We start from the raw sequence: 12,659 nt of genomic DNA, 5'->3' as shown, positions 1-12,659 counted from the left end.
CAGATCAACAGTTTAACAGTTGGGTGTGCAAATAAAAAGTTGACTACATCAACGTAACAATATTTAAACGAGCGTTTAACAACAAAAATAAATAATATGGGTAAGTTTTGTAATAAATCACAACAGGTTAGCAACTGACAGGATAAGTAAAATAAGATTTGTAATGATCCAGAACCAAGCAGCAGCAGCAGCAGCAATGTACATCAACAACACACAAGGCAAACTAGCAGAAGACAAGCCTTCCTTCAGTGGAGATCTTCTTTTCCTTGAAGACCAAGCCCAACCGAGCAGTCATCAGCGGTGAGCGCCCTCACCTGGCTTAACCTGCACATAGAAGAAGGCAGAGAAACCACATTACTGCCACCTAGTGGCTTGACACACAAGATGTTCAAAAATATAAAATACATCGTAGGACGTAACACAATCTATGCATCGTCTGGTCAAGACATTGGAAATTACATTAATGAGGAGACATGGAGAGCAGTTTTGAACAGTGTTTTCTCCTCTCTTTGTCCACATCACAGGCTCATACAGTGGAAGGTGGTTCATGAAGTATTGACTATGTTATTGTGATGTTACTTTAAATATTTAAATTGCACAAGTTTTATCCTCAAACGCATTTGCATATGCAGCGCAAACATGAAATGTGAAATAAAGGCTAAAATAAATATTTGCAAGATAAAAAAAAAAACTATTCTTCAAACCAGAATGTTATTGATAAAGTAATGATGTTTATGAGCTCATAATGATGGATTATCAGTTTGAGAGGAGATGTATATTAGCAGTAATACAGTTTAATGTGTACACCCACTCCCCAGAACTTCCAAGTTTGGTCTATATGCAAGGTTTACGAGAGAAGCATCAGATAAACAACAAAAACAAATAAAATGGGTACGTTTTATAATAAATAACTGCAGGTTAGCAACTGACATGACAGGTAAAATAAGCTTTTTAATGAAAAACGACCATTACTGCCATCTAGTGGCTTGACACAGATGATGTTCAAAAATATAAAATACACCATAGGACAGGGATGCAAGAGGTCCTCGCTGCAGCCTGTAGCACGATGACGTAGCTGGGTCAGATCCGACACGTACTGAACGCACATGCGCGGTGGTGTGTTTTGGTCTGTACAAAAAAAAAAAAAAAAAAAAAACATGAATTTAAGTTCAATATAAATGATCACTTGAGTGACAACTGCGTGATCTGACTGCTGTGATCAGTTTTTATTTAATTATTTTTTTATGTATGTACATCATGGCATGATGTACGTACATAAAACTAGACTCCGTCGCTATAGAAACAAAGACGCTAAAATGCAATCATGCAATGAGCTTCTCTACTACTTATTGTGAAATTGATTTCTTTATATTTGCTATTAGTATTATTCATACTGCAAAATCCCAAATGTTTTTATTCAACTATGTGTGGGCCTAATATCAGGCAAAATATCACTAAGCACTTTTTTTCCGACAAGATTTAGTTTCTTGATGCTGTTATTATTTTTGCATTTTCCCTTGAATGTGTACTGGTAGGCCTATTTTAAGTTGTTTACAGACTGTATTGTAGGCCTACCTCTAGGATTAAAATTACAGAGACAATTACTTGACTCATTTTTGCTTCCACTCAACAACAAATATGACCTGAATAAAATAAAATGGCTTTATTTTAAAATGTTCTGTATACACGTATTAAATCCATCACATTTAGGTTTAAAATCATGTGATTTAAAATGTTGTAAAATTAACTATTTTGCATGTATGTAGAGAGAAACTAGGAAAGCATCACATTTATGTAAATAATTACTTATTCATCAATAATTACTTATTACTATTTATCAGTAGGTTACTACTACTACTACACAGGTTAGGACAGGGATGGGCAACTGCGGTCCTGGAGGGCCACTGTCCTGCAGAGTTTAGCTCCAACCCTGATAAACTCTCCTGTCTGTAGCTTTCTAGTAATCCTGAAGACATTGATTAGCTGGTTCAGGTGTGTTTGATTAGGGTCCCAGATAGACAGCAACCATCAAAATAATGTTAAATCAATGTTAATGTGTACATTTTTGACTCAACATAACTTTTGCTCCCTCAATTAATGTAGATTTTTTAAAAGATTTCATCCATAAATCAATGGTAATGGCATTGAATCAATGTTACAATATGATGTTGGTTCATCATGTTTGCACTCTCAGAAAATGAAACACAACTATAACTGACTTAAAGCCACACAGCCTGAAATCAACTGCAAATAAAAGACAATACATCTCAAGATCTCAACAGAAGTTATTTTTGACAATTAACAGAGGTATAGATGTTTATTGAAAATATTTGGTCACCATTATGGCGATCAGTGTTTCATTTAGTTGGACAGTTTGACTCTTGGCTTTTATGTGACTGTGTGATCTTTACAACAGTGTGTGCTGAAATACATATTTTTTTGCAAAGAAAGCCAGAAATAGTAGCCAGATCAGTTGAAATAGTTTACAGCATCATAATTCACTAATTTTACCACTGACCAAAAGTGGTAATTCGTTAATAAAAAGTTACATTCACAAACAATACTTTCTTGCCACAGATCAGACGTTCTGAATTTTGATTTTTAAAATACATATTAAATAAAATAATTTTAGATACACATTCGGACATCAAGAATCAGCATATGAATCTCAACAATGGTGACATGCTTCATGCTGCAATGCATATTGGGTGTCATGCATGTCACCATTGTTGAGATTCGTATGCTGATTCTTGATGTCTGTGTGTGTAAAAAAAAAAAAAAAAAAAAAAAAATCCAACTATTATATGTATTTAAAAACCAAAATTCTGAACATTTGATCTGTTGCAAGAAAACAATATCCACTTTTATTGAGGTGGAAAATTAGTAAACTATTCTGCTTCTTATTATGCTGAAAAAAGTTTCACCTGATTATCCTTGTTTTTTTGCTTTGTTTTTTAACAAATTATGTTTTGGTAAACACGGCTGCAAAGACCAGAAACACGCATAAAAGTCAAGAGTCAAACTATCCAACTAAAGTAAACACTGATCACAACAATGGTGACCAAACATTTTAAAACAACTACTAAACCTCTGTTAATTCTCAAAAAAAAAAAAAAAAAATTCTGCTGAGATCTTGAGAGATGTAGTGTCTTTTTATTTGCAGTTGATTTCAGGCTGTGTGACTTTAGGTCAGTTGTAATTGTGGTGTTTCATTTTCTGAGAGTGCAAACATGATGTTGAACCAACATCACACTGTAACATTGAGTCAATGTCATCACTATTGATTTAATGATGAAAAAATATATAAAAAACTAAACATTAATTGCTGGAGATTTGAAAGTGATGTTGATTCAGTACAATTAACATTGACACATTAACATTGGCTGTTTCTCAATATGCGTTCTTCAGCGATCTTGCGTCCTTGTGTTCTCGTTTTACGTCATCATTAACCGTCGAAGTTCAGACCCAATTCTCAAGAACGCAAGTACAGAGGACTCATGAAAGAACCCGGATGTGTTCTTGATACAGAGGATGCATCGAATGCAGACTTGAGCTAGTACTCGCCTGGTGTCCCAGAAGTCATTGCGGCCGGTTCGGAGTTCCTTCTTCCAAGGAAGCTTGGCAAGACTGGTCTCCACGAGAACACAAGTCCGTTCTCTGCGTTCTTGGAATTGAGAAACCGCCATTATTTTGATGGTTGTTATCTATCTGGGACCCTAATCAAACACACCTGAACCAGCTAATCAATGTCTTCAGGATTACTAGAAAGCTACAGACAGGAGAGTTTATCAGGGTTGGAGCTAAACTCTGCAGGACAGTGGCCCTCCAGGACCGCAGTTGCCCATCCCTGGGTTAGAACATCATCTCAATACAATAGCCTATTGAGCACGTCACTTAAGACCAGCGCATGCGAATGCGAATTATAACCCAAACACACACCTCCATCCAGTACGTATTGGATCCTCCAGCTACGTCATCGTGCTACAGGCTGCAGCGAGGGGTGTCTCCAGGGATGGGCAAACTCAGTCCTGGAGGGCCACTGTCCTGCAGAGTTTAGCTCCAACCCTGATAAACTCTCCTGTCTGTAGCTTTCTAGTAATCCTGAAGACATTGATTAGCTGGTTCAGGTGTGTTTGATTAGAGTCCCAGATAGATAGCAACCATCAAAATAATGTTAATGAGTCAATGTTAACTGCATTGAATCAACATATCTTTTGCTCCAGCAAGTAATGTTGATTTATTTTTATTTTTTTTCATCCATAAATCAATGGTAATTATATTGAATCAATGTTACAATGCGATGTTGGTTCAACATCATGTTTGCACTCTCAGAAAATGAAACAACTATAACTGACTTAAAGCCACACAACCTGAGATCAACTGCAAATAAAAGACAATAAATCTCTCAAGATCTCAGCAGAAGTTCTTTTTGACAATTAACAGAGGTTTAGATGTCGATGTTTTATTGAAAATGTTTTGTCACCATTATGGCGATCAGTGTTTCCTTTAGTTGAACAGTTTGACTTGGCTTTAATGTGATGTCCTGAAACACATAATTTATTGCAAAGAAAGCCAGAAACAAAGGTAATCAGCAGAGGTGGGAAATCCAGGGGCCAAAGAGTAAAAGTCCTGTCACATGTTTATTCCACCCATGAACTCAGTCATCTGATTTCACTAATTAGTTCTCTCTCCTGTCTGAATTAGCAAATCCAGGTGATTGGAACAAAATACTGAGGAGGACTTTTACTTTCTGAACCTGGACTTTACACCTCTGGTAATCAGTTGAAATAATGATCAGCATCATATTTCACAACTTTGGTCTACTGACCAAAAGTGGTAATTTATTATAAAAAAAATTAGGTTCACAAACAATATTTTCTTGCCACAGATCAGACATTCTGAATTTAGATTTTTAAAATACATTAAAGGAAAAATATTTTATATACACATCCATACATCAAGAATCAGCATATGAATCTCAACAATGGTGACATGCTTCAACAACAAATTATGTTTTGGGAAACACTGTTACAAAGATCAGAAACTCACACAAAAGCCAAGTCAAACTATCCAACTAAAGCAAACACTGATCACAACAATGGTGACCAAACATTTTAAAACATCAACTACTAAACCTCTGTTAATTCAATTTTTTTTTTTTTTTTTTTTTTTTAACCCTCTGGGGACCAAAAACGCGCCCGCGCGTTTTGCTCGTTTTTTTTTTTTGGCAATGAAAATAAACACTAAATGATCTGTTAATTTTGATCTTTCATTTTCGTGTAATACATCAATCGATCCTGTTCAGTTTCTATTTTTTTTCTGTATACTCACAATAAAAATAAAGTGTTTTGCTTTTTGACAAATAAAGAAAAATTAACATGATGCGATTTCTGCCTTCTCTCTGTCAGTAAACTCCCGTTTGAAACGCGTTAGAAAATTATCTATAACTCCGCGAAAATTCAGTCAAACAGGCAAACAGACCCACGGGCATAAAGCTTGAGATCGCATCTTTTAAATGAAGTCATTTATATAAAAAACAAATATTCTTAGTTTCTGTAATCTGTATACAAAGAGAGCGACTCCAGTCGACCTCATTACGAGATGATTCACAGTAATGTGACCACTCCCCGGAGAGCGCGTGCTTTTCAAATGCAAATTCCGAGAACCATTTCAGATCTGTGAAACGCCCACATCAGCTGTAAACAAAGCGCGTCGCGAGTGAGACATTATAGCCTTTATGGAGAAAAGTTTCCACAGTGCTGATGAGGAGAAATATCTCCTGATATGAGCAGCAGATCGCGCTGAGGAGTGAGGTAGGCTGTTTTCTTTTCTCAAGTGTGGAATAACGTTATGGAATAACGTTAGTGTAGGCCTATGTAAACCGCAAAAAGATGAATCGCATTTCTATAATATGACTCGCGTTTCTGTGAGATGAATGAAGGGTACATATTTGTAAAGAGTGTTTAGCCTAAATATGAATCGCGCGTCTGTGTGTGAAAGAATAAACTGCTTTGCTATAGCCTACTGAGATGAGTAAAATCGACTGGAATATGTTGAAATAAAATGTATTTGTATAAGCAACGTAAATTAACATTTATATGCCCTGATATTTCAATAAAACAACGTTAGTCAGGCGTTAGTCACACTATTTTTGTCAAAAATAAAGTCATAGACTAAGATGTTAGATGTTCCATTGTTGGCTATATTCAAACTAATGAATACATATGATAAAATGTAGGCCTATAATCTTTTTTTTCTTTCTTTTTTTTTTTTACAAAGAAAGAGTACACTTGAAATATTGTTGAAATTGTAATTATTGTTGTAATTGTAACATTTTTAATAAAATAGCTAAACATATTTACAAGATAGATGTAAGCGAAATCTTAAATGGTCAATATAAGTATTCTTCTAAATACATTGTCCTTGCATTGTGGCTCAGTCAGTGTCACACCTGAATGAATGGCTATTCAGAGTCATTATGCAGAGTGGGTGGGACATCCCAGGTGTAAACTACTCCTTCACGCCCCCCTCGCATATTGGCTTTCCAAGCAAAACCTGTTTTACACCATTTAAATCAATGTATTTTTTTTTGTGAACGATAAAGCAAGACTATTTTCACATAATTTTGAAGCCAGTACTCAAAGGTACAACATCAATTAGACAAAAGTCGTGTGGACACATATTTAATATGTGTTTTGTGGTCTTAATTCAGCCACTTTCATTTTTATTTTTTCCAATAACCACGCATAAACATTATTCTCTTAAAAATACAAACATCTACATACACATTGCTCGCATATTTTGGTAGCCCTGTTTGTGCTGTATAGAGTGATTTTACACCTTTGCCATTAACATGTTTATAAATAACTGAAAAAAGCACAAATTTCAAGGCATGTCAGAACATCTCAAGGGCTCCAAAAACACCTTGGTCCCCAGAGGGTTAAATAAACCTTCTGCAGAGATCTTGAGAGATTTTGTCTTCTTTTATTTGTATTTGATTTCAGGCTGTGTGGCTTTAAGTCAGTTACAGTTGTGTTTCATTTTCTGAGAGTGCAAACATAATGTTGAACCAACATCACAATTGTAACATTGATTCAATAGGCTCCTTGCACATAGCAACCTGACGTCATATCCGCAACGGGTAAAAACGGCCCGCTCGTTTCCTGTTTGGCGAAATATGGCGGCGGCGTAAACAGCGGAAAATGAGCCTTAAAAAAGATAGTTTTTTTCCAGAGGCAACAGAGAAAATATCATGAACATTGTTGTGTTCCCACATGCACGCCATCATCTAAATTCAACGGCGTTTTAAGTTACCACGGATTTCTCAGCGATGTTGAACTCAGAAAGCGGTGGCTGGTGAATATTCGTCGTGATGAGTTCATTGTCACAGGACACAGCAAAGTCTGTAGTTTGCACTTCACACCGAAGCAGATCATTCAGCCGAAAACACCGGAGGGGAAAAGGCAACTAAAGAAAGGAGCTGTCCCGGTATTGTTCCAGTGGAATGATTACTCCATCCCATCACCAAGACTGAGCGTTTGGGACAGAGTAAGCAAACTTCAGCCTGAGCTGGCATCAGCAGAAGATGGGCAACATATGGACTGCCCAGTCAACACATTGACCTCACAGTGATCTCTCCATATGTTCACAATCTGAATTCACAGTGATCTAAAAGTGTAACCTTACAGCGCTCTCACTGTGTGCTCATATTATGGCCACAATGTGAGTCACCCCAGCTAGAAATGTCATTGGACGTGGACTCCAACATCACTCAGACATAAAACTGTGGTTGCAAATTAAAATTGGGTTGACGTCTTAACCATTTGATGTCAGGCTCCAACGTCATTAAACAACTCCACAAAAAGCATTACCAGCTTCACTTATTACTAACCAGATTTACTTCTGTCATATGTGTACAAAACTCCTTATTGATATTAACAGAGGTTTAGATGTTGATGATTTATTGAAATGAATAGTTTGGTTTTATGGCACCATTATGGTGATCAGTATTTGCTTTAGTTGGGCAGTTTGACTTGGTGTTTTAATGTTGGATTTTCTGTGGCTGCTGAAACTGTTATGGCAAGAACAGCAAGAGAAAATTTGATCAGATGAAGTCAGCTACTACTGAAGTCAGATATAATCATCATGTAATGAACTGATCAGCAGATTTCTACTAGACAGTCATATGTGTTATTAATTTTAAAATTCATTATAGTAACGTTTCTACAGCAAGACATCCAACCATGTTTAAATAAGAAAACCTAAACAATTTGGACTACTTCTGAATCAGCATATGAATCTCAATAATGGTGACTTGCTTTATGCCGCAATGCATTCTGGGAGCCACTGATGAGTTTTGTATGATGCACCCAGAATGCATTGCGCCATGAAGTATGTCACCGTTAATGAGACTCACGCGCTGATTCTTGAAGTTTGTGTTTGTCTCAATTAATGGGTTTAAAAATGACTATACAGAGATTTTTTGTAATTATATTTAATACTCTAGATTTCCTGGCTACTGGATCTCATGTTATAGAAATCCTGGATTAATGTGATCACATAAAATTAATACCAGAGACTAGTACCCAGGTGATCTCAGACCACAACATTATAATAATATATTTATTACCAACAAGTAGCCAAAATACTTTATTACATTTTCTCTTGCTATAACAAACACTTATAACAGCCAGAGAAAAACTAACAACAGATAGTCAAGGCCAAAGAGCCCAACTAAAGCAAACACTGACCTCCACAATGGTGACCAAACCAAACTATCACTTTCAAACAAACTCTTTTAAGAGGTTCAGTCCTGTGTCTGCTGGGAAACTTACCGCTAAAACTTTAGAATGTTAGGGGATAATGTTCTGTCAATGTTATCACTAAACATGTTTAAAATGTTTTTAGAGAGTGTTATCCTTCCTTTTAGGAGAACATTCTGGTTACAAAAATAAAATTAGCTACAGAAAACATTACAAGAACATAACAATGCCCTCAAAACAGTCATAGAACAATAACATTTCTAGCTGGGATGAGCTCATATTGTGGCCATAGTTTGAGCACACAGTGAGAGCGCTGTGAGGTTACACTTTTAGATCACCGTGAACTCAGATTGCTGACGGTGTGACCACATGGTGACATCACCATGAGATCAACGTGTTGACTGGGTGCACTCCTGCTGCTGATCATAACTAGTCATCTGTCCCAGAACCCGCTTTCATGGACTCGGTAATCGACGAAAACAGGAATTTAAAAGAAGAAAATGACTCATGAAAGAGATACAGGAGCTGAAAATTAGCTGTAAATTTGGATTACAAAGATTCGCCCACTCTGACGACGACATTCGATTCTATACACGGTAAGATGCGAACAAGATACCCCTGACCTTAGTAACTTGGACCATACGTGACCATATTGTAACGTTGTGTACTCTTTCTGTTCCGTTCCTATAGATTTCCCAGTTACCATAACCTTATGCTGTTTTGGAGATTGGTTGAACCATCGGTGCATAAAATGGTTCGTGCGTCGAGGGCCAAAGCTGCTGAAAAATTGAATGAAGCAGTAACATCTGTCCGTCCCACACACACGGTTGGTTTTTGCAGTTGTCATTAATAATAATGTTGTCATTAATGTTGTTGCAGTTGTCATTAATGATAATCATTAATAATTAATAATATTTTTCTATAAATATAAATAAATATTATTTAGTTTATTTGATTTATTATGGTGGTTTTTCAAAGCAAACCTTCAAATTAATGTGAGAGATGAAAATGACATTTGACTGCATTTACCTCAACATTCTGATATTAGATTAGATATTAGAGTATTTTCTAACTTGAATCCATATTAATTTATAGATTTGAGTTGGTGGGGGGGGGGGGGGGGGGGGGGGGGGGGGTCGTTAGTCACGCCCATGCTGGGGAGGGTGTCCTCTCATTTGGATTCTCAGAATATGGTCACCCTAGGTATAAATCAATAAATAAGTAAGGTGCCTGAGTAGCCTATTGCAGTCACAGTCCCACATTTGGAATTTCCAGTAACATGTAGAATATCATTGCTGTTGTATTTTTAATTATAGACCAACAGCAGTAATGATAATTGCACATCCTTTTATCTATTAGACTAGAGAGGTTACATTAGGTTTAATGATGTTTGTGTGTGTGTGTTTTCTCACCAGAGACAATCATTGCAACCCATCAATGAGCTAGTCCTTTTCCTAATGTACTTGTCCGTTGGTTTAAAGGAGCAGGACTTGGCAAACCGTTTCAACATTCACATCTCTACTGTAAGCCGCATTATCTGTTCGTGGACCAACTACCTGTACACACTCTTGGGCTCGGTGGCTATCTGGATTGAGCCTGAAGACGTTAAAGCTCGCCTTCCTGATGATTTCAAAGACTTCTCCGATACTCAGATAATAGTTGACTGTACAGAGCTCAAGTGCCAGACGCCATCCTCGCCTCTCCTCCAAAGTGAGATGTTTTCTAAGTACAAATCTCACTGTACAATGAAAGGACTTATCGGGATCGCCCCTCATGGTCCAGTGACCTTCATCTCTTCACTCTATGAGGGGTCAATAAGTGATAAAGAACTCTTTAGGCGGTCAGGGTTGGCTGACCTTTTAACTGATGGCATGGCCGTGATGGTTGATAAAGGTTTCCTGATCACTGACTGTGTGAAGTGTAAAGTGTACTGTCCACCTTTTCTCAACAAAAAAAGCCCGATGCCAGCACCCAGTGTCCTCCAAACACAGAAAATTGCTCATGTAAGAGTGCACGTTGAGCGAGTCATCCGAAGGGTAAAGGAGAATAAACTTTTTGATTCTGTTATTCCTTTGTCAATTGCTGGAAGCATTAATTAAATTTTTGCCGTTGCTTGCCTGCTTAGCAATTATCAAAATAAACATCTTGTCACAGCATGGGCCAAGTGTGGGTGAACCACAAGTCCACAAGGGGAGTAATTGACATTGTTGTACTGGGCATATTCTTTTGCTGCCTGAAACTCCATTTCTGAACCTCCTCATTTCCGCAGTTTGTCTGGTGCCCCTGATAATTCGCTCTGCAAGATGCTCAGCACTACTGTAACCTCTAACATGGGAAACTTCCCTAAACCTTGAGGAGGTTATCCTCATTCGCCGCAGCACGTGCCACTCTGGATCTTTGCTCTGACCCCGTGTCGACAATTCAATTTTGTGAGCCATCTCAATAGATAGCTGCAAACTTTGTATATGCAAATGTTCTTCCTCTGTGCATACCCACACACATTCTGTTGGTGACAGCTGATGAGTAATAAGGGGAAGACATGGAGGACCCGGGGCATTCTTATGCAGCTCTGTGCATTGTGTTAGAAGTTTCGGCTGCTGATAGGAGATCACAGTACCCCTCTGTACCAGTCCAAATTCAGAATCCACAAGGGGCTTGTCAATGCTCATCCCCATTGTTGTCACCAGGGGCATATCCAGTGGATCTAGGCCGCTGTACACCTCGGCCACACGAAGTACCGACAGGTCAGGAAGAGGGCCAGTCATTCCTCTGTAGAGGGTGCTCCTTTTAATAAAAAATATCATAAAGAGGTACTTAATTTGACATAACAATGGGGGAAACAATTCATGAAAATAATTGTTATTCATGAAAAGTTAATATTTATTTACCGTAATCCTCCTTTACCCATCCGACCCTGCACAGGCTTAACAACCACCATCTTCCCAACTGGACCTGGTTTTACACCCTGTGAAATTGTGATAAAATACATGTTAAAATGCACTCATAATTTTGAGAATTTATTAAACAGAGGTTCTATTTTGCAGCTACTGGTACATACTATTGCATGACATACATCTATGCAAACTATCCCATATGAACCATGCTTTGCTATGAAACTTACTGCTGTTCGGGGTTTGTGCCATTGTTGCTCGGATTCTGTACAGCTGTGTACAGGAGGAACCACTGGCACACCCAGCTGGGAGAAGTGAGCTGTCTGGAATAACAGGGCAACTGTGTGGTTGCATAGAGCTGTCCCCGCCACACATGAGCATCTGCACCGCACCATAATTACAGGATCGGTGTCCCTCCATCTGTCGATAGATCAGTCGTAATTACTCTATATGGTCATGTTGGACTTGTGAACTGTTGGCATGAATGTATCCTTCTTAAAAGGTTGTATCACCGATTTCTGGCCCAAAAATAAATCATCACATTCATCAATTGCTACGTCACTCTGTTGATGTTCAAACAAAACAGAGAGCTAGCTCGCTACTCCCTCCCCCTCCCTTCCGTCCAATTGAAACTCTCCTAAATGTGCATCTCGTTGGTTATTGGTTGGAACACTTTGTTTTGCTTTTGAGTGGGTGGTGAACACTTGTTGATAACAAGTGTTTTTGTGTACAGATCTCGGAGCCTAGGCTGCTAGCGGATCGTTAGGAAAGATTAGATAAATGTGATAATTTATGTTTTCTATAAATATATAATATATATATATATATATATATATATATATATATATATATATATATATATATATATATATATATATATATATATATATATATATATATATATATATATATATATATAATAATAATAATAATAATAATAATAATAATAATATAAATATATAATATTATATTATATATTTATATAATATAATATTTTTTTTAGAAA

General features: G+C 37.2%; 1 protein-coding gene and 2 long non-coding RNA genes across 3 annotated transcripts; 1 reads left to right on the top strand and 2 right to left on the bottom strand.

The window, feature by feature from the left end:
- Positions 1-1,016: 1,016 nt before the first annotated feature.
- On the bottom strand, positions 1,017-5,101 carry LOC309495984. Its single transcript, XR_014204920.1, has 2 exons — positions 4,371-5,101; positions 1,017-2,234 (listed from the first exon to the last, which is right to left on the bottom strand). It is a non-coding gene; the product is annotated as an uncharacterized lncRNA (long non-coding RNA).
- A 4,129-nt stretch (positions 5,102-9,230) lies between these two features.
- Positions 9,231-10,861, top strand: LOC309494704 (uncharacterized protein; the record flags this gene model as incomplete). Its single annotated transcript, XM_082164116.1, has 3 exons — positions 9,231-9,358; positions 9,453-9,588; positions 10,178-10,861. The coding sequence occupies exons 1-3, from the start codon at positions 9,270-9,272 to the stop codon at positions 10,859-10,861; spliced, it is 909 nt and encodes a 302-aa protein (XP_082020242.1). The 5' UTR covers positions 9,231-9,269.
- Positions 10,862-11,021: 160 nt separating this feature from the next.
- On the bottom strand, positions 11,022-12,373 carry LOC309495980. Its single transcript, XR_014204917.1, has 3 exons — positions 11,884-12,373; positions 11,651-11,727; positions 11,022-11,546 (listed from the first exon to the last, which is right to left on the bottom strand). It is a non-coding gene; the product is annotated as an uncharacterized lncRNA (long non-coding RNA).
- Positions 12,374-12,659: the final 286 nt, after the last annotated feature.

This window comes from Leuciscus leuciscus (assembly GCF_965113295.1).
Source record: "Leuciscus leuciscus genome assembly, chromosome: 3".
Classification (NCBI taxonomy): domain Eukaryota; kingdom Metazoa; phylum Chordata; class Actinopteri; order Cypriniformes; family Leuciscidae; genus Leuciscus; species Leuciscus leuciscus.
This window is presented reverse-complemented; position numbering and strand designations above follow the sequence as displayed.